Raw genomic sequence first — 27,250 nt, forward strand, 5'->3', positions numbered from 1 at the left:
TGGTGTCTGGAGCAGCTTTATTGTGAGAATCATCTTAGAGAAGAGGAAAAACACATTGTGGTAAATGCAGAATGGATAACTGACCCCCTATATTTGCCGGTTTAAAAAAACAGTCTGTGTAAAACTGTTATTTTGGCTTTGAGTGAATGCAGATGAGTTGAATAAGTCCCCACCTTCTTACATCTATCAGGGGATCCATTAGCAAGATCTCTGTATACAAGTTCTAGCTTCTGCTCATCCTGCCACAGTCATTAATGCTTTCTCTGCTAGATTTTCATTCAATTTACATGACGGGGAATACAGCAAATTAAATGAGCTGCAATCCTAAGCAGCGTGGTGGTGCGGAATCCTCAGCTTGAAGGTCTCACTGCTGCAGTACCCAACAACTTTAATACATTGTGGCTCTGCCTACCTGTTGCTTCCATTACAATGAAAGTGTCACAATTTTGTAGAAATTGTGGATGACTGCACTATGGTATAAAAAAAAAAAAAAAAAAAAAAAAAAAAAAACACACCACACTTCTTTAATTGTAGTACATTCATAAAACAAATACATTACAGCAGAAGAGGGGAGACTCTTAATGCATTTCATGTTATATTGTTTTTAAAACAGCGATTAAGTGCTCTACAGCATTAAACGCATTAGAGGTCTCACTGCTCCTGCCTTAGTGTATTTGTTTTTATGGATGTACTACAATAAAGAAGAAGTTACTGGAATGCAGTCATCCACAATTTTCTTCATGATTCCTTTAGTTACAAGCTGGACTAGCAACAGGTATCTGAGCAGATAAAGGTGGGCCGATCTAGAGCGGTATCGTATAGTTTTTTTTTGTCTTACTCTACCTGTTTGAATTGTTACTTATTTATAGAGGATGTAATTTAAGGAGTAAGACTTGGGGGGGGGGGGGGGGGGATAGGGTGAAGTAGTGAAAGCTGGACACAGGATCCTAAAGTCCCAAAGCGATATAAGATACAGAAGGTGGAGTTCAACACTGCAAACCTCACCTATAGATTCGTTTTGCATAAAGTGACCCTTCAGCTGCAGCTGCAAAAGTTAGGCCACCTAGAAAACTACTGGACCACCCCAGTCCATCTGTGCCACAATGGGAGAGTCTCAGTGTATGTGTCAGGTGACACTGTACATAGCACAACAAGAGCCAATCCTTGCTGGTCCACCTAAACAAAAAACGGTTTCTTAGTCGCTAAAGACCAGTGAAGAAGCCATTCTGGGAAGGGTCAGTCCTATCTGTTCGGCTTGCTTTCCCACCTTTGCCGGGTAGAGGAGTCGTGGAATATTTTGGTGGATATCTTATGAATAGGCGGTCTTCCTCTCTCTTGATCCAACGGAGGAGTTTGGTGATGACATTAATGGCGCCCACTTTAGTCACTAAAGAGCTGAACGTTGTGTACAGTTCAAATTTGCTGGTGACCTGCAGGAGGCAACAAATAAGATTTAAATGCAATATTAAACCAGTCCCAACCACAGAAAGCTAGCTTGTTCAACCCACAGTTTTCTACTTGTTGAGGAACTACAAATCCCAGCGTGTAAAATAATTGCTGGGGAATGTGAGGACTTAGAAAATAGAAAGCACAATATATTGCATGGCATGTATGAAACAGCCACCAAATTTGGCATTAATATTGAAAATACGACTGATCATGCCAAAAAACTGTCTTTTACTTAAGGATAGCAACCACATGAAGCCATTTATTATCCCATCGTTTTCTGGATCCTTTTCAAATCAGAACAGAAATCACCCGAATGGCCCTGATAAAAAGTTTACAAACCCCTAGAATGTTTGGGCTTGGTACAGACACAGAAGGTGGCATACACAGGTTAAAATGGCAATTAACCAAGGCCAGACATTCCAGGGTATGTAAACTTTATCAGGGGCATTTGGGTGATTTATTTTATTATGATTTAAAAAGGATCCAAAAAACGATGTGATAAAAAAAAAAAAAAAAAAAAAAAAAAGGTATGTGCACATCTATCCCCAGATGCATCTCAGACCGAGAACTGATCGATCAAAAGACAGCTGATCGCTTAGTCAGCCCTCAAAATTTCCACTCGCCTGCTAGCATTTGGCGAGTGGATTTAAGCTGGGGGCGAGTGATGACAGGGCTGCATGACCAATCTCCCTCCAATCTGTGCCTACACTTAGAGTCCCGATGAGATTGGCGGCCGAAGAGGAAAGGTGCATGCTCGGGAAAAGTAGTCTGGTGAGCCGCGCACAGGCAGAGCAGTACACAGGTGCTCTCCTTACAATTCTCATTAAGCCATGGGACCCAACAGTATGACCTCTCTGAGCCTGCCCCCCTCCCCCGGGCCCCGACCAATGTAGCTGGAGAGCAGAAAGTAACGAGTGAGGTGGAGGATTGCAAAAATTATCACTCCGATGCAGCGCTCACTGAAAGTTGCCCTGACATGAGAGCGGCAGCCTTCTAGTTTGTGCAGTTTTCTTCTCCTTGTGCTCTATGTAAGTGTCCAACAGTTTAGCCTGAGCACTGTGAACAGACTGGTCTCAATGTGCTGTGCGGTGTCAGTGTGCGCTGTGCTATGGTGTCAATGGCTGTGCAGGTGTGTGGATCTCAGCGCTGGATTGTACTCCCTCCCGCTGTGCTGCAGCTCCTCTCCTCTCTGCCAGCCTGAATAAAAGGGGGAAGTGGGGACATGCAAGCGTGGAGCCGCACACACAGGCTCCTGATGATGAGATGAATGGGAGAGAGAGAGAGAGAGGATGGATGGGAGTTGCAGAGGAGACAGCAAGAGAATGGGGAAGAGACCCAGTTCTAGTGCCCTGTCCCTCTGATCTGCCCCAGTGCCCTGTCCCATTTTGTTAAAGTTGTTGTTGGTAATATTTAATTTTGTAATAAAAAAAAAAACATTTTTAAAAACGTAATTTAAAATGACCGTGTGTGGGGAAAACGTCGTTTTATGTCTTCTGAAAAACGACCAAAAAAAAAATATGAGCATGCTTCAATTTTTTATGTCGTTTTTCAAAAGTCGTTTTTTGTGTCATAAAAAATCACTGTGTGTAGCTAAAACAACGTTTTTAAACCCGCGCATGCTCAGAAGCGAGCTTGAATGGAACAGAGTGCTGAACGTAACCGTGCTTTGCTAGAGCATTTTGAAAAAACGATGGTGTGTAGGCAACGTCGTTTTTTAAAATGTAGTTTGAAAAACGTCATTTTTTTTCATGAGAAAAAATTGCGTTTTTTTTTATCACAAAAAACGACCGTGTACGCGGCGTTAGCTGGAGTTTTGCTTCAATTTTTTACGCTAGTACATCCACAACACTCCCCTCCCCCAGACTGACAATAAGGCTGCCCAAAGGTGCCCCTGTGCTCATTCATCCAGAGTGGGGACACTCTAATACACAAGGTGCGTTACTAACTAAATCACCAGGTGAAAAACGCAATATATTACACTTTTGGGTTTAATACTGCCCTAAAAGCACACAGGTTATGAAGTTGCTTAATAAGAACTAAACCCACCTATCTTTTACAGACAAGGAAGCTCCCATCTTAGCCTCTGATCGATTTGCACTTGCCTTGGTGCTGCACAGGGGGGATCCGTTATGACACCAGTCATTTGATGGCTTGATAGTTCAGTTGAAACTACAAGCAACTGGGACAGTTATCATTCATGGCATTGCCTGGATGTAATGATTTTGGGAAACTGATAAAATCAAGCATTGTGCTGCTGTAGTTATATGAATGAAGTGTACTTTTGTAAACCTCAAATAAAGTTAAATTGGGGGGGGGGGGGGGGGGGCTGTGGTGCGCCGATTCGTGCACAACACCGCCACCGCCCCCTTCTGCAGCCGGAATGAACACTGCTGCAGTTTACCTCTAGCTGCTGTCAGTTCTGTGTGAGATATGCCCTATACGTTTCCATAAACAGTACCCGTCAGCCACACAATTCAATCCTGCTCTCCACTCCAGCCAATCAAGCACCGCACTATACTTGATCAACGGTTTACCAGGTATTTTTAACCAGGATTCTCACAGTCTAAACACAGAAATGCTCACAGTTGAGCAATTCCAAGCAAATTATAAGCACAGGACATCAGGGAACAACCCTGGCAACATTTACCATGGTCCTAGGTTCCCCAGAGAACCAGAAGAGCATGGGAACCACAGAAGGTAACGGGTGGGGTGGGCTGCCCCCTAACAGTGATCAGTTGGCTCAACAGCTGCCTAGATCACTTTTTCTGGGTAGCCAAGATCCGGCTAAACAAAATAGTCACAATCTGCAACTGCAAGCTTATTTTAACCCTTTGAGTTCCAGTACATTTAAAAATGGCCTTTGGATGTCAAGTGATTAATGAGAAGATAAGAGTTCAGCGTGAATGATCCTCTCTTCCCACAGATGTCATGAAAACTAACACAGTGATGTTTTTGGCAATGGGATATTCATCCCCTGAAGAGAGTCTGAAGAAGTAGTTGCAGAAGGAAAGGTAAGTATTGCCTATTATTTTGAGTTCACTGATCCCAGCAAAATTCTAAACATGGCTTCAGATTTACATTTGACATTGAATATAGTTAGCTTTAACCTCCTATTGCCACCCCATAATGTACGAAATTAAATTACCCATGCTAGCATTGTTTCTTTCTCCGCCACATGGTAAATCAGACGCAGTGGTCTTGCTGAGCTGTGCATCCGGCAATGAAGATAACGGTAGAGGTCAAACAGTCTTTGCTTCTCCTCCTCACTGGAATATGGGCCATCGGGCTCAGGGCTGTAGAGAGACACAGGAAGCATTAAATATATCCTGTTCTTGGATAACTCAAGGGCTTTGAAAAACATTGTAGAATTAAACATCCAACACTTTCTTACTTCTCCCAGCAACTCAGAAGACAAAATTAAGGTGCTGGCTTTGCTTCAGCCATTATTTGGTGCCCCCAAACTTACTCTTAGGGCTTCATTTATATTAGCTTGAAGAATGCAACAGGAGGAGTGGGAACATCTGAGGTGTTCAAGAATAGAGCCAAGAACTAAAAACAGGGAAATCTCACCACAAACTTCCTAAGCCTGTGTTCCCACCGGTGCAACTTGTCATGCGATTTGACAGTTCCAAAAACACATGAGAAGTTGCACCCCATTGCCGGCAATGGAACGGTTAATGTTGCAGCGATTATGGAAAAGGTTCCCGAAACCACTTTTTACCGATTTTATTGCGACTTGCATAGACTTCTGTTAAGTGAAGTCGCAAGCCACAATGAAATTAGAAATGCAAATTGCAGTGATGTGCGACTTTGAAATCGCGCTGAAGCAGCGTGATTACAAAGCCACACTGGTGTGAACAGTTTTTAAAAACCCACAGCTGAAATTATCAGCTTCTGTGATCTTCCCCTTTAAATATGTAGAGAAACAAACTTTGTAAATGTAAACCATTTAAAATTTGTATTTAGACAAAACATATTTGTAATTCACATCTCTATGGCATATGCATACATATAGATTGAAATATTTGGCACATGAGGACTGACCATACATACTAACTACTCATGCCAATGTGCAGATTATTGTTACTGAAGAGTTTCCCAAACCTGTCCTTCAGCTCCACCAATAGTAAATATTTTACAGATAACCTCACACATTAGTGTCTCAAAAGGCGTCTCAAAAAGTGTCTCAAATTTAATTTACTTGGTGAAGATTCAAAAAGTGCCATTGGTGGTACCACAGGATGGGTTAGGGTTACTTTGTAACAGAAAACAATGCAATGATCGGTCAGAATTGTCATGACACTGGTTATAAAGCCGAATATAACAAAAAGACAGGTACCATTTCTATAAAAGCATATGGAACATTATGCATAAAAAAGTAAAAAGACAATATTCAGAATGTGTAATTACTGAAAAACACATAATAGTTTCCCACAATATCAGAAACAAAGTTCCTTCATAAAAAAGTAGAATTTCCTCGAAATTGCCCAGTTCCCCTCTATCTCAACCAACACTCTCTAAAAGCAACCATTATGAAAGATGAGCAGTGTCTACCATTGCTAAATGCTTTGTGAAAATGTGAGTTGTCTGGCTATCATGCGAATTCTCAACATTAATAAAAATTTTGAGTCACTGACCCAGAACAAGGATTTCACATCAACAGCCAAGTCAGAGACTTAAAGTGATTGTAAGGCTACTTTCACACGGAGGTGCTAAAAATAGCACCTCTCCTGTCACTCGGGGGGGGGGGGGGGGGAGCCCGAGTGCTTTCACACTCGAGCGGTGCGCTTGCGGGACGTTAGAAAAAATCCTGCGAGCAGCACGTTTGGGGTTCTTTAGGAGCCGTGTATGCACCATTGAAATGCATGCTACACAGGCGGTATTAAACCCTTCAACCTCTAGCGGGGGTTAAGAGCGACCCGCTAGTGGCCGCCGAAAAGAGCTTTACCGTCGACGCCCACACCGCTTCAGTGTGAAAGTGCCCTAAAAAGGTATGTTTCTTTTTTTAAACAGACATATTTATACTTACCTACTCCGTGCAATGGAATCGCACAGAAGGGACACAAACCTATTTTTCGGGTCCCCCGTCATCGCTCCTGAACCCTCCTCTGTCCAGTCCCCCCATGGAAAGCCACTTCCCATGAGGGCACCCGTGCGTGCTCGCACCGGAGTCCCACTGCTGCGTCCATTGACAGACAGCATATGACTCGATCCCGTATCACTGGCTTTGACAGAACCGAGAGCCGGTGGCTCCCGCTGCCCCAGCAAAGCAAGACCTGGATGTGAGGGGAGAAAAGATTTGCAGACGTGCACGGCACTGGACCAAATGAGAGCTAAGGTAAGTAAAGGGGAGGGGGGGGGGGTTTAAGAAGGGGATGCTGACACCTAAACATATTTTACCTTTATGCAAGGAATGCCTTGAAAAAGTAAAAAAAAAAAAAAAAGAAGATATATGGCACATCATATTTAACTCGACAGGATTACATTAACTTTTCCTATTTTCTCCATGCCGTGTCACAGCTGTTTTGCAAAGTACCTGGTAAATTGAGGAAGTTGTCGGTAGATATCCGGGATGTCCAGGGGTTTGTATATAAAGTGCAATAGCTCTGGCACACCCACAAGAGACACACTATATGAGCAGCACCGCAACGCACCAGCTAGAGCCTGCAAAGAGTTCTGGGCCTTCATGGCCTCTTGGATCTTTGACTTGCAACCAGATACGGCATAGAAGGACTCTTTGTCAGTGGACAGCAGCACCAAACACACTGTGCACTGGGGATCCAAGTAGGAGATGTAGGCATAAAAGTAGCCATCAGGGTTGAAGCGTGGGAGGCAGATGGGAGTCCAGATCTCACCGGCTTGGAAAGCTGAGGAGGCCCCGATTAGGTTCAGTAGAAGATGAAGGTCAGCAGGATCCAGGCGACAGTCCTCAATGACAGCCCGTTCCTGTACTACAGTGACCAGCTGATGGTCAGCCACCAATATGGAAAACACCAGATTGTTGGTGATGGCCTTAGTCAGTATGGAGCTCAAGGAATCACGGAGCTGGCTGGGTAAGGCCAGGCATTGCACAGCACCCAACAGAAAACCAGGGTCAGTGTCTAACAAGTCCAGCAAGCTGTCCAGGATTTTCTCTGAGCCAGCAAGGAGACGCCGCAGGTCGTAATTCTTCTTCTTTTCAAAGATTCGAGCTACGCTGGCCTGAGTTAACATGCTAATTATCTGGTAGTAAACATAAAGAAGGTCCAGTCTTAGCTGCTCATCCGACTGAGGGGAACGGGATACTGACACCAATACCAGGGGTCCCTGCTGCAGGAAGACAACTTTCTGATTCTCTGTGAAAAGAGACATTACAAGAGTCAGCCTTGTGGCTTCATACAGACATTCCCCTTTATGCCCTCAATATTCACAAACATACAGTGGGTGAAATATGTAAAGCTACCATTGCCGACCTCTCCTGAAAATGCTATTATAGGACCATTTAAATGACAGGCCTCTTTGAAAACATTACCAAGAAAAAAAAAAAGAATAAAAAGTTAATTTATCGCATGGTACAGGCATTCAATATTTTAGAAATGTAGAAAATGAGAATTTGGAAATATCTACACTGGCCAGTAAGAGATAAGAAAACAATATATCAGTGCGAGAATGCAATGTTGTTGGCTCAGTAAATGTAAATAATTTGTAACATTGCACAAGATGGAGATCAATAAGTGCATGAAGGCACACTAAGGGCAAAGGCAGCCGGAGAGGGTTACACATAGGCCGTAATAACAATGGTTGCAGCGCAGGCTTAACATGAATAAATAAAGGTGACATATCAATCTGAATTGACGGTTTCTGAGATGAGTAGTAGTAATAAGGAGATATTAGGATCAAGACTTTGCATAAAATAATTTACAGGTTTTCCTTGATAATTGAAATATAGGGTCAACCTTTTCACCTACCTGAATGGATAGACCGGATTGAGTTATCACCGCTCTGTACAAAACTGACCAGCGCCATCATGACACCCATGGTGGAAGACAGAGCCTCCTCGTTACCGTAACGTGAGTAAATGGGCTTTCCCGCCTCACTCAGGACAAAGACATGCCTCCGTTTGATTCGCCAGCTCTCTGTAGAAACATCTTCCTCACGCTGAATTGGGGTAGTAGGTGGCGATACCTCAGGAGTGACAGTTTCGACCACTGAAGAAATGCCTGGGAAATCTAAAGACTCCTCCAACAAAATGTCAGTGGAAGCAGAATCACTTGGTTCCTTGAGGTCACTCTCATATTCTGCACCTACATTACCAGCTTCTGGATCCTCAAAAAATCCTACATCAGCAGAATCCACAAGTGACGTTTCTCTAGAACACTCGCTGGAAATATCAGAAGACCGTTTCAAGTTATAATGTGCTGAGGACACGTCATCCAGTTCCGAATTCCTGTCTGAGGTAATTAGTGCAGACTGTGGTGGCAAGTTCTCATTAAGCACAATACTAGGCATTCCATTTTCCTTGTCCATATCACCCACTACTAAGGAGGTGTGCTCTAATTCTTCATGCATTTCTGCCCTACTTGAGTCACTGTCTACACTACCCACCTCATGATCTTTTGAAGCGAGACCATCAGGTGTTTTCTTCAAGCATTCCTCCATTAAAGTGCAGTGCTCAAGAGTGTTTACAAACTGCTCCTCTTTATCTGCAGTAATAATGTTACTAGATTCTAAAGGTTCTTGAGAAGTAATGCCTGCTGCCTTGGGGTCTTCTCTATGCTCTACAGAATAACAGTGGTGTGCTTCTTCGGAAACACCCTGAAGCAGAAGAGCTGACCCATCTTGTGCATTTACAGTCTGACACTGCTCGTCTAAACCTAGAGTTAGATCCGGAGGCTCAATTTGGGCAATTCTTGTTTGTTGGCCATCGGGGACCTCATTCTTGAATGTGTTGACAACGAAAGATGGTAGAGGCGGATCAACAGAATTGACTGGACTCTTGTTCTCTTGAGGAGCTAGAAATAAAATAAAAGCAGTTAGTTATACATCTCAGCATGCAGAGCTTTCCATTACGGACTTGTCCTTCTGCAAATACTAGATGCCTGGTCGGCAAGTTATTCCAATGGCTTCAATGCCTTAAAGTGTATGTAAGCCCACTCTCATCCGTTCTAAACTACTGCCATAGTGGTTATCTATAAGGAAATACATGCCTCCTGCATGTATCCTTACCTGTCAAATGTCTCCCTTATATCTGTTATGCGACTCGAAAAACTGCAGATTCTGTGGGTGGGTCTGCTGTCTGTTGTCCGAAGCTCGGTGGGTGGAGTTGTGATGCCAGTAGATTCCCGCCCACCTCTACACTCCCCTTGTAAACATGCATTTTCTCATACTGAACATCTGCTATGATAACCAACATCCAGTCAAAACCCAGAAAAGTCTCCACATGACTTCAGCATGCCTATTCATGCTGAGGTGTGGAGCAGCCAATCCTCAGAGAGCTAGAGAATAAAGGAGGAGGGGATCTTAAGTACACAGAAGATCTCTCTCAGGCTCGTGCATAAGATATGCAAGTCACCTGTCACTTACAGCAAGGGGGAAGAACTTACTCCTATTTCTCGTGTCAGTTTTTATCTCACCGAAAAAAGATAAAAGGACTGCTCAGAGCTAGATTAACTCTTCATGGCAAAACTGGGCACAGATGACATGAAACCCTATACTGTAAGTTTTGCAAAAAAAAAATTAAAACATTTGGGTTTACATCCACTTTAAAGATAAACTCCAGACATTTTTTTTTATTGTGGTCTTGGATGTAGAGGATAAGATGTACAATGTTTTATTTTCTTCTATATTTTTTTTGATCTACAAGAGAAAAGCATATGTGGAAGTTAACATTTAGGTTTCATCAACTCCTCTACAGATACAAAATATATATCCTGCTGTTATGGGCAAAAAGCTCAACATTTCCCTTAAACAAAACCACCACTATATGCAAAGCCTGTTAGCCAACTGACATTTTGACTATTAAGGCACCATTATCTATTAACCACTTGCTGACTGGGCCTTTTTCTGACATTTGTTGCTAAAGTTAAAATCAGTATTTTTTGCTTATTACTTAGAACCCCCAAACCCACATACATACATCATTTTTTATTTTTGCAAGGACGCTAGACATCAAAATGGTGGTTGTTTAAATTTATGTCACACGGCTTCTGCGCAGTGGTTTTTCTAAACACATTTTTTTGGGGAGAAAAAATAAAATAAAAAATACACTTTCATTAATAAAAAATAAATAAATAAAAATAAAGAATTTTTGTATACTATACACTGAGTAAATACCCAACATCTGCAGCCATAACTCTGTTATTTAACGTCAAAGTAATGACATATATTTACAGTTAGGCTGCCTGCAAGTAGTGAGAGTGCATATTTAGAATTTTTATTGCTTTATCCAATTTTGGATATCATATGCACAGATTTACAATTTTACTCTTCCATTTTTTTTTAATATTAAATATAGAGAGATTTACAGACTAGCCCCCAAAAGGGATCTCTTTGTGTATCAGTGTTCTTGTGGTGATAATTTAGATACACAGAGAGGATGTTGTTTTGAATGAATTGGTCAACTCAGACTTAGGATTAAAGAACAACCATTGTGCAGCACAAAAAAAAAAAAAAAAAAAAAAAGAAATAGGCACAGCCTGTATGATTGCCCCCATCTACAAACCGTTTTTTTTGTTTTGTTTTAAGATTCTACTAATATAATCATTCTTCAAAAATGTAGGCCAAATATATTCTGTTACATTTCTTTGGTTAAAATAACCCATATCAGTGTATATTATTCAGTCTGTGTGAAAGTTATAGTCTAAAAACTATGGTATACAGTGCATTCCTAAAGTATTCAAACCTCCTTCACTTTTTTTAATTTCATGTTGCAGCCTTATGCTACAGTTGTTTAAAGAAAAAAAAATATATCATTAATCTACACTCAGTACCCCATAATGACAAAGAGAAGAAAAAAAAAAGACCCTTTACTCAGTACTTTGTTGAAAAACACCTTTGGCAGCAATTACAACCTAGAGTTTTTTTTGGGTAAGACGCAACAAGCTTAGCACACCTGGATGGGGGGGGGGGGGGGATTTTCTGCCATTCTTCTTTGCAAAGCTTATTCAGGTTGGGTGGGGACCGTCAATGGATAGCCATTTTCCCATCTCTCCAGATATGTTCAATAGGGTTCAAGTCAGGGCTCTGGTTGGGCCAATCTAGGACATTCAGAGTTGTCCCTCAGCCACACCTGTGTTGTCTTGGTTGTGTTCTTAGGATAATTTTCATGTTGGAATGTGAACCTTCCACCCAGTCTGAGGCTTTGAGTGCTGTGGATCAGATTTTTATTGAGGATATCTCTGTGGTTTGCTCAATTCCGCTTACCCTCAACCCTGACCAGTCTCCCAGACCCTGTTACTAAAAAAACACCACCACAGCATGATGCTGCCACCACCTGTTGGGAATTTTCCTTCTGGAACTTTGTCCCAACTCCACACAGTATCTCTGCCATTCAGCGAGAGTGACCATTGGGTCCTTGGTCACCTCTTACTAAGGCCCTTCTCCATTGATTGCTCAGTTTGGCCAGGCGACCAGGTCTTGGAAGTGTCCTGTTTGTAACAAAATTCTTCTATTTAAGAATTATGGAGGCCACTGTGCTTTAGGCAACCTTCAACTTAGTTGATTTATTTTTTGTAGCCCAACAATAATCCTTTCTCTGAGTGCTGCAGGCTGTACCTTTGACCTTGTGGCTTTTGCTCTGATACAGTATGCATTGTCAGCTATGAGGCCTTTTCAAATCATGTCCAATCAATTTATGTAATTTACCACAGGTAATCAAGGTGTAGAAATATCTCAGCAATGATCAAGAGAAAAGGGAGGCACCTGAGCTGCATTTCGAATGCTGTTGCAAAGTGTCTTAATACTTATGTCAATGTAATGTTTCCGTTTTTCCTTTCATACATTTGCAAACAATCTAAAAATGATGTTTCAATTTGTCATTATGGAGGTACTGAGTGTACAGTAATGAGAATTAAAATAGATTTAAGCAACTGTATCATTAGGCTGCAATAAAAAAAAAAATAAAAGTGAAAGGGGGTCTGAATACTTTAGGAATGTACTGTATATATTTGAAAATTGATCAGCCCTGATGTACTGCTGGCTGCCCATCTCAATTCTTGAGGCCCTAAATGCCAAAAGTTGCAATTTTTACATTTGTTTGGATTTTTTTTTTTTTTCAAAGTTCTAATTTCAAACAGGCTGTTTCCTACAGACAGCATGGGCATACTTATAATTACACCCCAAAACACATTCTGCTACGACTCCCGAGAATGGGGATACCACGTTAAAGACTTTTTCACAGCCTAGACACACAGAGGGGCCCAAAATCCAAAGAGCACCTGCAGGCGTTCCAGGGGTATTAAATTACACATCTAATTTCATGACTACCTATCACATGTTTGGAGACCCTGGAGCATCAGGTCAGTGGAAACACCCACAAAATGACCCCGTTTTGAAAAGAAAACACTCCAAAAGTATTTTCTGAAAAGGAGGCATAGTAAGTCTTTTGCCACAAGCTTTTGGAAAGTTCGGAAAGAAAATTAAAATACATTTCCTTCACAAAGTTGGCAATTTAACAATATATTACTCACACACAGCAATGGCAGAATGGGCAGAAGGCTTAGAATTATACCCCAAAATACAATCTACCACTCCTCTCGAGTATGATGAGACTTTGATTATGTACCAGACATTGTATCTTCTGTATCACACAAATCAACCAATTGTGTCAAAAACTAATGTACTGCAATAGTCGTCTCTGTACGAGTGCGATCAGGGAATATAGCTTAGAGTAGCGTCACCTATAGCAGTTCCTGTTCCTATAAGCTAAGCAAGCCTAGCCTACTGGTGGTACATGGCTGCCCCCAGAAATGCCATGTTCACTGGCCAGAAGTAAAGAAGGTTGAAGAAAGGAAGAACAAAAAAAAGGAGTGCAGCTGTCTGCAGGGGATGGCTAGGAATAGTATCTCACAGGAACATTGTCAGCAGGATGTGCAGATGGGTCAGTCCAGGCAGAGAAATGGTCAGCAAGCAGGCAAAGGATTGGTCCAGGCAGAAGGCAGAGACATGGTCAATAAACAGGTAGGTCAGGATTGGTGTAGGCAGAGGCAACACCGCACTGGTGTGGCGAGGATCACGGGCACAGTGACCAAATTTTAAACAAAAAAGGTACATATACACATATAGATAGAGAAAATATATATATATATATATTGTGAACTTTGGGGGTCTTTAAGCTCCGCGAGACAAGTGCGTAAAACCGTGTCAGTGAAGCAAAGGGTCTTTATTGGTGACCAAACAAAACAAAATAAAGCTTTTCTTCAGCATCCAAAACGTCACAACAAAAGTCCTGCTTGTTTCCAGCATAAATGAAAAAAAGTCTTTCTTCAGAAAAACAACCAAAAGAAAGGCACATACGTTTTTAGTAAGAAGTCCTCCAGACCTTCCCTGCAGACACAGCTTCACTTCCAAACTACTCAAAAGTCCTCTCTGAGCAGCTAGCAGACTTCCATCTTGTCCTCACAGGTGCACTCTCCCAACTCACTCACTCCCTCCAGCATCACTTCCTGCTTTAATGGGTGGTTGTCTGAGAGATTTTAACCCCTTGTGCGCTGGCTTCCAGGGTTTAGGAGTGGAGGCTCCATCCCACCCAAATAACACTTTGGAGCCTCCAAAATTCCAGGCCCCAAACTACTTTATTAAGATAGAGAAGACTGCAAGCCAGTCCTCTCTGAATTAGCGCCTGCCTGGAACTTTTCACCCACTTTTGGGTGACCCCCTGAACCTTCTACCTCTATTTAAATGGACCATAGTCCAAACAGTGGTGCCGTATAGCACCCGTCCAGGACCCACCCCCGGTGTCCTGTACAATATATATATATATATATATATATATATATATATATATATATATATATATATATATATATATATATATATATATATATATATATATATATATATATATATATATATACATATACATATACATATACACACACACACATTATATATATATATATATATATATATATATATATATATATATATAAATATAAATATAAACATACGGTCAGGATTTCTTTTTTCACTATGATTGATTTTACAGCCTGTCTGCTTTCTGATGAAACAGATTCAAACTCCCAAGGCAGGATCAGAATCTGATTGGTGATTGTAAGAGACTTACAGCTTCCAGTATGTGAAAAATAGCAAGGAGTGTGTATTGGACATGTTTAGGAATTTGTCTGCTGCATCACAAGCCAGGGTCCCCAGATCATCAGATTACAGAAAACCTAGGAAGAGGTGGCTGGGTGTACTACAGCAATGACTGGATGAATAACTTATGCCCTGAGCAGTTTTCTGCATCACAAAGCTTCATTTTTTACGTTGACTCATGTACTTGTAGGCAGAACTCCAGACAAATCAAAGTCAGCTAGCCAATCAGGGGAGAGAGGGGTGGGTCAGGGCTCCGTCTCCGAATTGACGCAGGGAGCTGTGACTCCGCGTGGGTGCCCCTATAGCAAGCTGCTTGCTGTGGGGGCACTGAACAGGAGGGAGGGGCCAGGAGCACTGAGAAGTGGAGGATCCAGACTGCTCTGTGCAAATCTGCTGCAAAAGAGCAGGTAAGCAAGTATAACATGTTTTTTTTTTTTTTCCTATAAAAATAACAAACGAGGACTTTACAATCGCTTTAAGTTCTGATCCTTCACCTCTCTGCTGCTCCTCTTCTCTGAGCTGCTCTAGACTTGGCAATTCCGATTCCTCAGCCATCGTCCCCACATCTCTGATGTCTCCTGAAGAAATATAGGAGATAAAAAAAAAAAACAACATGGTCAGGACATCCACTGATTACTCCACGTTTCACCACATATGTAGGAGAATAAACAGGTCAATCAAGCCAAAACTTAAAATGTCACTTATGTTGGTAGGTTTTATCAGCCATAGTTTGAATTTTTGCAAGAACTTCAGTGGCAGCAGCCCCTTGCTGGGCCCAGGGATGGACTGGCCATTGGAACTACAGGGAGTTTCCCGGTGGGCCGATGGCTCAGTGGGCCGGCTTCAGTGGCAGTGGACCGCCGCCCCCCTCCGCTCCTCTGTCTCTCCCTTCCCGCAGCGCTTACCTCCTCTCCCTCCCTGCAGCGCTCACCTGGGGGGAACCAAGGAGCAGGGGGAGGACCAGAGGAGCAGGGGGGACAACAGAGGAGCATGGGGGAGGGGACAGCTGATTCAACAGCTATGGCCTTGGAGTTTCTCACTTCTGCCTAATCTTGTCCCATAAGGGGGGGCATCAAACTGATTCTTTGCCCGGGTGAAATAATGTCTAGCTTCCCCACTGGTACCAGTACCAGCCGTTCTACTCTAATAAAGTAGTGGCTAGTGAAGGGGGAGGGGGGCTTGGGTGGTCGGGGGGGGGGGTGTGGGAGCTGTCCGGCCACCGTGGGAGAGATCTGTCAAAGTGGGCCAGTCTGGATGAAGTCCAGGGCCAAATTTTTGTCCCAGTCCAGCCCTGGCTGGGCCTAAGTCTCAACTTTTTTTGAGTCTCACACCTGCTGCTGCATTCTTAATGTCAGACCAAAAGGAAAATCTAAATGATAAAGCAGCAGTTGAATAAAGTAAAAGACACTGAGAACTCACCACTATACTTCCTAATCCTGGCAACAGAGACAAGTTCAGTGTAATCCAACCAAACCTTTTGGGTAGACAGACCCTTTAAAAACACAAACTTACAGTACAGGTAATTCATGAAAGAAACAGAATATTAAAAATTCCATACTCTAGTTTTTTTTTTTTAAAGGTAAAACAAAGGTTGCCATTTCCCCCCTCAAGACAAACCAGACACAGATGACAAACAAAAACTCACAGTGCTTCTAACCCTCCCCTCTCTAGCCAAACCAAGGATAATATGTTTTGGTTAGCGATACACTTTATTGACTAGTGTAAACAGCTCAGTTGTATTTACAGAGGGTCTATTGCTATCGGGTCTGATGTGATTCTGACCAAAGACTTGCACAAAAGGCACAGTAAAGAGTCATCACTAACTATGCAGCACTACCAACAGGGAGGTAAAGCATGCATAATCAATGAGAAAACCAGCTGCCCCCACATGCATAAATACATTCAAAAAGTACACACTGAAAGCTTTTTAAAATATTACTGATAAGATCATGGCGATCACATTCAAAGAAATACAAATATTTTAACAAAACATAAAATTAGATCATAGCAACAGCCTATTTTCAAAGCAGCAAAAGTAAATATTGATTGAATATTCAAAAACAGGAAATGGGGCCCAGGGAGGTAATAGAAGCCACATGAGAGTTTGTCAGCTGCCTCCACTTACAGCCAAACATAGGAGGTCATGTGAGGCCTGCCACTTGCTCTGGGCAACAAGAAAAACTTCTGATGTTTCCTGACTGGTGGTGCTGCCAATATCACTCATGTTCCAATAACACAGTGGGATGGTAAGATTTTACTAGTAACTAAACTTGACATAGCCCGATAAAACATATCCAATTACAGTCCTCAACTGAGCTTTACCGACATAGGGGAAGACCATGTAGATCTGAAATAGCAGAAGAGCCACAGCCAGCCATGGGTAAAGCTAGCTGGCATGAAGGTTGGATTGCTTGACATGCATCGTTACCCAACATTGCGGTATAACATTGCACAACTGCAACGAATCTTAACAACAGACCTGTATCCTTATGGTTAAAGTGTGCCAGGACAATGCTGATGCTTGACATTTGAATCCCCAGCACAACGATGCACTGATGCCTGGGGGAATTAGGACAATTGGAGTGCTGACACCTAGGGGGTGTCAGGACCATGAAAAACTCAGTACCCCTGCGGCTGCCAGGACACAGACGTTCAGACACCTGAGGCTGCCAGGACGTTGCCATGCATGCGGACCCCCGAGGGGCTGCCAGGACGCTGCCATGCATGCAGACCCCCGAGGGGCTGCCAGGACGCTGCCATGCATGCGGACCCCCGAGGGGCTGCCAGGACGCTGCCATGCATGCGGACCCCCGAGGGGCTGCCAGGACGCTGCCATGCATGCGGACCCCCGAGGGGCTGCCAGGACGCTGCCATGCATGCAGACCCCCAAGGGTACCAGACAAGTATGTGCAGATGTTTGGGGACAACATAAAAATGACACGTTAACGTATAGGGGTCCTAACAATGGCACAGTGACACCTGTGAATTGAAGCCAACTTACTATAGTGAGGTAAAAAAAAAAGTATTTGATCCCCTGCTGATTTTGTACGTTTGCCCACCGACAAAGAAATGATCAGTCTAAAACAGTGAGAGACAGAATAACAAAAATATCAAGAAAAATGCATTTAAAAAAAAAAGTTATGAATTGATTTGCATTTTAAATGAGTGAAAGAATTATTTGATCCCCTATCAATCAGCAAGATTTCTGCTCCCAGCTGTCTTCTATACAGGTAACAAGCTGAGATTAGGAGCACTCTGGAAGAAACAAAAACGGTCAATCTTCCTCGGTCTGGGGCTCCATGTAAGATCTCACCTCGTGGAGTTTTAACGATCATGTGAACCAGTGAGGATTAAGAATGGGCTTGTTCGGATCGAACACACTAGGAAGCCGCCACCGCACACCAATTCTAGGCAGCGTGTCTATGTGCATTTGCCAGTCGGTCGAAGCCTTACTGCCTATAATGGTAAGGTGCAGTGACGGCTTCCTGTCGAGTTCGATCTGAACATGACTGAGCCCATTATTAGTGAGGATTCAGCGCAGAACTACACAAGAGAATCTTGTCAAAGATCTCAAGGCAGCTGGGACAATAGTCACCAAGAAAACAATTGGTAACACACTACGTCATGAAGAACTGAATTCCTGCAGCGCCCGCAAAGTCTCCCTGCTCCACACATGTACAGGCCCATCTGAAGTTGCTAATAAACATCTGAATGATTCAGAGGAGAACTGGGTGAACGTGTTGTGGTCAGCTGAGACCAAAATAGAGCTCTTTGGCATCAAATTAGCTCGCTTTGTTTGGAAGAGGAAGAATGCAGCCTATGACCCCAAGAACACCATCCCCACCATCAAACATGGAGGTGGAAACATTATGTTTTGGGAATGTTTTTATGCTAAGGGAACAGGACAATTTCACTGCATCAAAAAGGATAATGGATGGGGCCATGTACCATTAAATCTTGGGTGAAAACTTCCTTCCCTCAGCCAGGGCATTGGAAATGGGTCATGGATGGGTATTCTGGCAAGACAATGACCCAAACCACACAGCCAAGGCAACAAAGGAGTGGCTCAAGAAGAAGCTCATTAAGGTCCTGGAGTGGCCCAGACCTTAATCCCATAGAAAATGTGGAGGGAGTTGAAGGTTTGAGTTACCAAACATCAGCCTCGAAAACCTTAATAACTTCTGCAAAGAGGGGTGGGATAAAATCCCTCCTGAGATGTGTGCAAACCTGGTGGCTAACTACAAGAAATGTCTGACCTCTGTGATTGCCAACAAGGGTTTTGCCACCAAGTCATGTTTTGCAAAGGGATCAAATACTTATTTCACTCATTAAAATGCAACTCAATTTATAACTTTTTTGAAATGTGTTTTTCTGGATATTTTTGTTATTCTGTCTCTCGCTGTTAAAATAAACCTACCATTAAAATTATAGACTGGTCATTTCTTTGTCAGTGGTACAAAATCAGCAGGGGATCAAATACACCGTAGTCCGTTGCTTTTTTCCTTCTCTTCAGTGGAAAATAGGATTGCACATTGTTTTGTTGGTGGAACAGACAAGCATTTGAATTTTTTTTTACCTTTTGAGGAATCTTAACAGACCTGCATCATTGTGAGTAAAGAGTACCAGGACAGTGCTGACATTTGAAGCATTGATGAGGGCGCCAGGCTATGGACATGCAGACCCCTAAGGGCGCCAGGGCATGGACATGCAGACCCCTAAGGGCGCCAGGCAATTATGTACAGATGTTTGGGGACATTATAAAAAATGACACACCAACACCTAGGGGTTCCAACAGAATGATACCTCCAGGGCCCAGGAAAGGCACAATGACCCCTGGGTGCCAGCACAATGACACAGTGACACGTGCGGACTGAAGTCTAACTTACTACATAATATTCTTACCAGACAATGTACACAGTAAATAAGGAATGGTTTTTCTAGTTCTTCACTGTGTCTATACTTAGTGTACATAACCTAAAGAAAAATGTTAATAAGCAGTTAGATTGTACTACAACATGCCTATTGCAACACACACATCACAAGTCAGTGACTAGAAGAAAAGCACCTCCCCAATGGTATGAGGGCACTCTGGTGGGTAGTGCCAGCAACCTAGCATCAGACTGTCCAGACTCCCATGATATTTATAATGATAGTTCAGTAATGATATTTATAGCATCAGCTTAGTAATAAAACATTTTAACTGTAATCCTGTATGCAGGGAACACTCTATTTACAAACACAATACATACAGTTGTGCTCATAAGTTTACATACCCTGGCAGAATTTATGATTTCTTGGCCATTGTTAAGAGAATATGAATGATAACACAAAGAAAAAAACTTTTCTTTCCCTCATGGTTGGTGTTTGGCTGAAGCCATTTATTACCAATCAACTGTGTTTACTCTTTTTAAATCATAATCACAACAGAAACTACCCAAATGAATCTGATCAAAAGTTTACATACCCCAGTTAATACTGTGTATTGCCCCCTTTAACTTCAATGACAGCTTAAAGTCTCTTGTGGTATTTGTGGATGGGGCTCTTTATCTTCTCAGGTGGTAAAGCTGCCCATTCCTCTTGGCAAAAAAAGCCTCCAGTTCCTGTAAATTCTTGGGCTGTCTTGCATGAACTGCACGTTTGAGATCTCCCCAGAGAAGCTCAATGATATTGAGGTCAGGAGACTGAGATGGCCACTCCAGAACCTTCACTTTATTCTGCTGTAACCAATGACAGGTCTACTTGCCCTTGTGTTTTGGATCATTGTCATGTTGGAATTTCCAAGTACATCCCATGTGCAGCTTCCTGGCTGATTAATGCAAATGTTCCTCCAGTATTTTTTTGTGCTGTTTGGCTTATTGTAAGTGGGATACTTTGTGCCATTTGTGTAGTAATGGCTTTCTTGTGGCAACTCGACCATGCAGCCCATCTTTCTTCAAGTGTCTCCTTATTGTGCGTCTTGAAACAGCCACACCACATGTTTTCAGAAAGTCCTGCATTTCATCTGCAGTTATTTGTGGGTTTTTCTTTGCATCCTAAATGATTTTTCTGGCAGTTTAGGCTGAAATTTTAGTTGTTCTACCCGACAGTGGTTTGGTTTCAACAGAACCCCTCATTTTCCACTTCTTGATTAGAGTTTGAACACTGCTGATTGGCATTCTCAATTAATTTGATATCTTTTTATATCCCTTTCCTGTTTTATACAGTTCAACTACATTTTCCTGAAAATCCTTTATCAATTATTTTGCTTTCCCAAATACTCAGAATCCAGAAACGTCAGTGCAGCACTAGATGAAAGATGCAAGGGTCTGTCAGGAGTCCAGAAACCCATTGACCTTTTATAGACACCAATTACAAGAGAACAGATCACATGTGAGGATGGTTCCCTTTAATAGTCATTCAAACCCCTTTGTGTCAACTTGTGTGCATGTTATCAGGCCAAAATCACCAGGGTATGTAAACTTTTGATCAGGGTCATTAGGGTAGTTTCTGTTGTGATTACGATTTAAAAACACAGTTGATTTATAATAAATGGCTTCAGCCAAACACTAACCATGAGTGAAAGTAACATTTTTATGTCATCATTCATACGCTCTGAAACATGGCCAAGAAATCATAAATTCTGCCAGGATATGTAAATTTATGAGCACAACTGTATATTTGAACTGAAATGTTGACTGACATCCATTGTTTATTTTTTCCAGTACAGCAGATGTTACAGGGGTGATCGATTGCAACGATCTCCCCCCCCCCCCACCTTTTTGTTTTAGGGATCATTAAATGTATTGGGACTGCGCTGCAAGGCTAGGCAAGATGCTCCATTTCCTATCAGGCCAGTTCACACCAAAACATTGCTGTTGTGAGCCCTTAGACCCCTTTCACAAGGGGTGCTTTTCAGGCGATTTAGCTACAATAATAGCGCCTCTCAAGCCACTCCAGTGCGAAAGCCCAAATACTTTCACACTGGGGCGGTGCGCTTGTAGGACAGGAAAAAAAGTCCTGCAAGCTGTATCTCTGGGGCGTTGCGGGAGCGGTGTATACAGCACTCCTCCGTCAACCCCTGCCCATTGAAATGAATGGGCAGCGCTGCAGGAGTGCCGCAAAACAGGTGCTATTAAATAGAGGTCGACCGATATATCGGTTGGCCGATATTTGGCGTTTTTTAATTAATCGGCATCGGCCGATTTGTGCTTTAAAAAAGCCGATTGATAAGTTCAGCACCGCGACTTGCAAAAAGCTTCTGCAATACAAGTCAATGCAAGTGCTTCCCATAGAAGATCTCTCGATCTCGATCTCTCTCTCGATCGATCTCTCTCTCTCTCTCGATCGATCTCTCGATCTCTCTCTCTCTCGATCTCTCTCTCTCTCGATCTCTCTCTCTCTCGATCTCTCTCTCTCTCGATCTCTCTCTCTCTCTCGATCTCTCTCTCTCTCTCGATCTCTCTCTCTCTCTCTCGATCTCTCTCTCTCTCGATCTCTCTCTCTCTCTCTCGATCTCTCTCTCTCTCTCTCGATCTCTCTCTCTCTCTCTCGATCTCTCTCTCTCTCTCTCGATCTCTCTCTCTCTCTCGATCTCTCTCTCTCTCTCTCGATCTCTCTCTCTCTCTCTCGATCTCTCTCTCTCTCTCTCGTTTTAGAAAAGATATACAATGTTGCTACTTATCAATTAACTGAACTCCGTGTAGGAGAATTCTCAGTTTAACCATTTAAAGGCTAAATCTTTTTTTACATTTGTTGCTTACAAGTAAAAATCCTGTATTTTCTGCTAGAAAATTACTTGGAACCCCCAAACATTATATATTTTTTTTTTTTAGCAGAGACCCTAGGAAATAAAATAGCGATTGCTGCAATATTAAATGTTACACGGTATTTGCGCAGCGCTCTTTCAAACACATTTTTTGGGGAAAAAATATACTTTAACAAATAAAAAATAAAAAAATAAACAGTAAAGTTAGCCCATATTTATTTATCGACCTGTTTTTGTGTATTACATTTTATATATATATATATATATATATATATATATATATTAGGCTGGCTATATATATATTAGGCTGGCTTCACACTGAAGCGTCAGCCGCGGTGACGGTCTAGCCGCGCTATTTGTAGCGCGGCTATACCATCGTTTTTACCGCGTTATTCGGGCGCTAGTGGTGAGGTTTTAACCACCGCTAGCGGCCGAAAAAGGGTTAATACCGCCCGCGTTGCGGCGGTATTACCGCGGTATTACAGCGGTATTACCGCGCTTTCCCATTGATTTCAATGGGAAGGCGCGGTATAGGAGCGGTGAACACACCGCTCCTATACCGCGGTAAAGAAGCGGCTAGCAGGACTTTTCGAGCGTTCCTGCTAGCGCGCCGCTTCAGTGTGAAAGCCTTCGGGCTTTCACATTGAAGAGTACAGGGCATGATTTTTCATGCGGTATAGCAGCGCTATTTTTAGCGCTGTACCGCATGAAAAACGTCCCAATGTGAAAGGGGCCTTACACAAAAACAGGTAATGAAAACTTTTGGTTGAAAAAAAATAAATATGGGCTAACTTTACTGTTTAGCCCAAAAGCGCCTGAAAAATCGGCTTAACATATCGGCCCAAAAAAAAATCGGCATCATAAATCGGCTATCGGCCGCCGTGATTTCTAAATATCGGCATCGGTATCGGCCAGAGAAAAACCCATATCGGTCTACCTCTACTATTAAACCTTACCTCAGCCGCTAGCAGGGGGTGTTAAAAGTGCAGCTATAACAGCTAACCCGCCGCCCCAGTGTGACAGGGGTCCTAAAGCATGACATGCAATCCACCTCCTCACATCACACTGCGGTTAAAAAGGTTTTTTTTTTCACCTTGCACCCTATGCATTAAAGCGGAGTTCCGGCCACAATTTCACTTTTTAAATATAAATACCCCTGTAATACACAAGCTTAATGTATTCTAGTAAAGTTAGTCTGTAAACTAAGGTCCGTTTTGTTAGGTTGTTACAGCATTTAGACACTTTATAAAATAGAAATTGACTGGGGCCATCTTAAGTGTGGGCATAATGAAGCCAGACTGTATGACTTCCTGGATTTCAGCCTTGCAGATCTCGCACATGCTCAGTGCTGCACAAGCAATGTAATAGTTTTCAGATCAGGTTTCAGCACCAAGTCACATGATTTTTCGAGACTGGGGAGTGCACAGACTCCTGGAAAGTTACACCCACTACATTCCCAGGAGTCTGTGCGGTAAAGCTTAAGCACCTAGGTGCAGGAAGAGGGAAGATTAACTATTCTGCCTAGCAACAACACTTTGAAGGCATCTAAAAAAAAAAAAATTCTTAAAGGACTAATGACATTTTTTTTAAAACTACTGATGTAATGTTATATTTATGGGTGGAACTCCACTTTAAGGTGAAAAAAAAAAAAAAACCTGGCAATGAAAGCCCCCCCATTTTATTTACCTGAGCCCGAATCTGCTGTGCGCGTTCCCCGTCGTCGTCTTCTCTTCGGAGTCGGGCCGTCGATTGGCTAGATATATAGCAGCGCAACCATTGGCTCTCGCTGCTGTCAATCAAATGCAATGACGCGGCACGCTGGGGGCGGGCCGTGTGATATAGTCGGCGGCTATGGCCGCCGACTGTATCACGGGAGCACGCCCGCAAGCTAACCCCCTTGGGAGAGAGCTTACCATGAAGGGGGTTAGCTGATGCGGGAGGAGCAGAGACAGCCGCCGAGGGACCCCAGAAGACCAGGATCGGGGCCACTCTGCAAAATGAGCTGCACAGTGGAGGCAAGTATAACATGTATGTTTTTTTTATTTTTTTTTAAAACGGGAACCTTTAGTGTCCCTTTAACGTCAGCTTGTGACAGTTTGCTAAAATTTGCATTACAAGAATAATAATCAGTGAAGCATGGGGAGCAGAGTATCTACATAGTGGTCATCCTACCACAACATGAGCGGCTGCGTTCTAGCTAGGAAGTTCACACTCACTTTTTCTTAACCTAAAATAAGGACGTGTGTTCCAGTGCGTTTTTGGTGCATTCCACCATGTTCCAGTAAAGTCCAGTGCTGAAAAAAATGCAGCATGTTCTACTTTTTGTGTGAACTATGCCTTTAAAAACCATATAACCTACTATCCATGCATTTTTGATGCAGAAAAAAAATGCACCGGACTGCATGTGTGGTGAACTGGCCCTTAATGCAATCATTACTGCGATTCAATAGCGTTTTACATCATGGGCACAATCGCCGGCGACAATCGCTCTTCATTCATCTCTGTGGATCAGCAACAAATTTCTGAAGGAGAGAGATTTCTAGCATAACCCAATATTGTACAATCATCAGAGACTCCAGGCAATCATATTGTACAATCATCAGAGACTCCAGGCATTAAAGTGCTCCCCATCATGATTCATCTCTGCTACAAAATCACCCCGACATCACCTAACCAACCAGATCATTTGTAATAACGGCATGGACAACATGCCTAGAAGTTGTAGTTCCTCAGTAAGCAAAGCGCTACAGATAGAACACATGGCTGGGGATTTACATGCTAGGAGATGTAGTTAGAAAGCCTGTGATTAGACCTGCCTAGCAGTAATGCTGGGGGTTGTAGTCCTTGCACAATCTCTGGCCGGACCTGCCTAGCAGTAATGCTGGGGGTTGTAGTCCTTGCACAATCTCCGGCTGGACCTGCCTAGCAGTAATGCTGGGGGTTGTAGTCCTTGCACAATCTCTGGCTGGACCTGCCTAGCAGTAATGCTGGGGGCTGTAGTCCTTGCACAATCTCCGGCTGGACCTGCCAAGCGGTAATGCTGGGGGCTGTAGTCCTTGCACAATCTCCGGCTGGACCTGCCAAGCGGTAATGCTGGGGGTTGTAGTCCTTGCACAATCTCTGGCTGGACCTGCCTAGCAATAATGCTGGGGGTTGTAGTCCTTGCAAAATCTCTGGCTGGACCTGCCTAGCGGTAATGCTGGGGGTTGTAGTCCTTGCACAATCTCTGGCTGGACCTGCCAAGCGGTAATGCAGGGGGTTGTAGTCCTTGCACAATCTCCGGCTGGACCTGCCTAGCAGTAATGCTGGGGGTTGTAGTCCTTGCACAATCTCCGGCTGGACCTGCCTAGCAGTAATGCTGGGGGTTGTAGTCCTTGCACAATCTCTGGCCGGACCTGCCTAGCAGTAATGCTGGGTGTTGTAGTCCTTGCACAATCTCTGGCTGGACCTGCCTAGCAGTAATGCTGGGGGTTGTAGTCCTTGCACAATCTCCGGCTGGACCTGCCTAGCAGTAATGCTGGGGGTTGTAGTCCTTGCACAATCTCCGGCTGGACCTGCCAAGCGGTAATGCTGGGTGTTGTAGTCCTTGCACAATCTCTGGCTGGACCTGCCTAGCGGTAATGCTGGGGGTTGTAGTCCTTGCACAATCTCCGGCTGGACCTGCCTAGCGGTAACACTGGGGGTTGTAGTCCTTGCACAATCTCTGTCTGGACCTGCCAAGTGGTAATGCTGGGTGTTGTAGTCCTTGCACAATCTCTGGCTGGCCCTCTTTAGCGGTAACACTGGGGGTTGTAGTCCTTGCACAATCTCTGGCTGGACCTGCCTAGCAGTAATGCTGGGGGTTGTAGTCCATGCACAATCTCTGGCTGGACCTGCCTAGCAGTAATGCTGGGGGTTGTAGTCCTTGCACAATCTCTGGCTGGACCTGCCTAGCAGTAATGCTGGGGGTTGTAGTCCTTGCACAATCTCTGGCTGGACCTGCCTAGCAGTAATGCTGGGGGTTGTAGTCCTTGCACAATCTCTGGCTGGACCTGCCTAGCAGTAATGCTGGGGGTTGTAGTCCTTGCACAATCTCTGGCTGGACCTGCCTAGCAGTAATGCTGGGGGTTGTAGTCCTTGCACAATCTCTGGCTGGACCTGCCTAGCAGTAATGCTGGGGGTTGTAGTCCTTGCACAATCTCTGGCTGGACCTGCCCAGCAGTAATGCTGGGGGTTGTAGTCCTTGCACAATCTCTGGCTGGACCTGTCTAGCAGTAATGCTGGGGGTTGTAGTCCTTGCACAATCTCTGGCTGGACCTGTCTAGCAGTAATGCTGGGGGTCGTAGTCCATGCACAATCTCTGGCTGGACCTGTCTAGCAGTAATGCTGGGGGTCGTAGTCCATGCACAATCTCCGGCTGGACCTGTCTAGCAGTAATGCTGGGGGTTGTAATCCCTGGAAGCCGTGGCTGTCAGTAATGGTTGTTTGTCCCTAACTGGCAGTGAGAGTTCCTGACTAGAAGTAATGACGTCAGATGTATTTCCTGCAGTTCCTAGCTAGGAGTTGTAGTCCCTGAACAACCCCTGTCTGGGCAGTCTCGGTGGGAGTTATAGTCCTTACCTAACATTAATGCTGGGAGTTGCATACCCAATGACCCAGAAGACCCCCCCACACACCCTCCTCATACCAGACATGGGCCCTCCGTGCACGCGCTCCGCCGCTCAGCTCTGCCCCGGGCACGCGCAACACCCACAGAACCCGAGGCAGCCAGCTGAAGGGCGGTAACAT

At 43.6% G+C, this 27,250-nt stretch overlaps 1 protein-coding gene across 4 annotated transcripts; it reads right to left on the minus strand.

The window, feature by feature from the left end:
* MON1B (MON1 homolog B, secretory trafficking associated) lies at positions 1-27,250 on the minus strand. 4 transcript variants are annotated; one of them, XM_040324243.1, is made up of 6 exons: positions 27,150-27,250; positions 15,234-15,317; positions 8,397-9,440; positions 6,986-7,784; positions 4,595-4,742; positions 1-1,430 (listed from the first exon to the last, which is right to left on the minus strand). In XM_040324243.1, the coding sequence occupies exons 1-6, from the start codon at positions 27,154-27,156 to the stop codon at positions 1,203-1,205; spliced, it is 2,310 nt and encodes a 769-aa protein (XP_040180177.1). In that variant the 5' UTR covers positions 27,157-27,250; the 3' UTR covers positions 1-1,202. The 4 variants fall into 4 exon arrangements, with proteins under 4 accessions (XP_040180177.1, XP_040180176.1, XP_040180175.1 ...); XM_040324242.1 differs by having other exon boundaries at positions 27,083-27,244; XM_040324241.1 differs by lacking the exon at positions 27,150-27,250 and adding an exon at positions 16,159-17,181.

The sequence above is a fragment of the Rana temporaria genome, chromosome 9, assembly GCF_905171775.1.
Source record: "Rana temporaria chromosome 9, aRanTem1.1, whole genome shotgun sequence".
In the NCBI taxonomy this organism is placed as follows: Eukaryota; Metazoa; Chordata; class Amphibia; order Anura; family Ranidae; genus Rana; species Rana temporaria.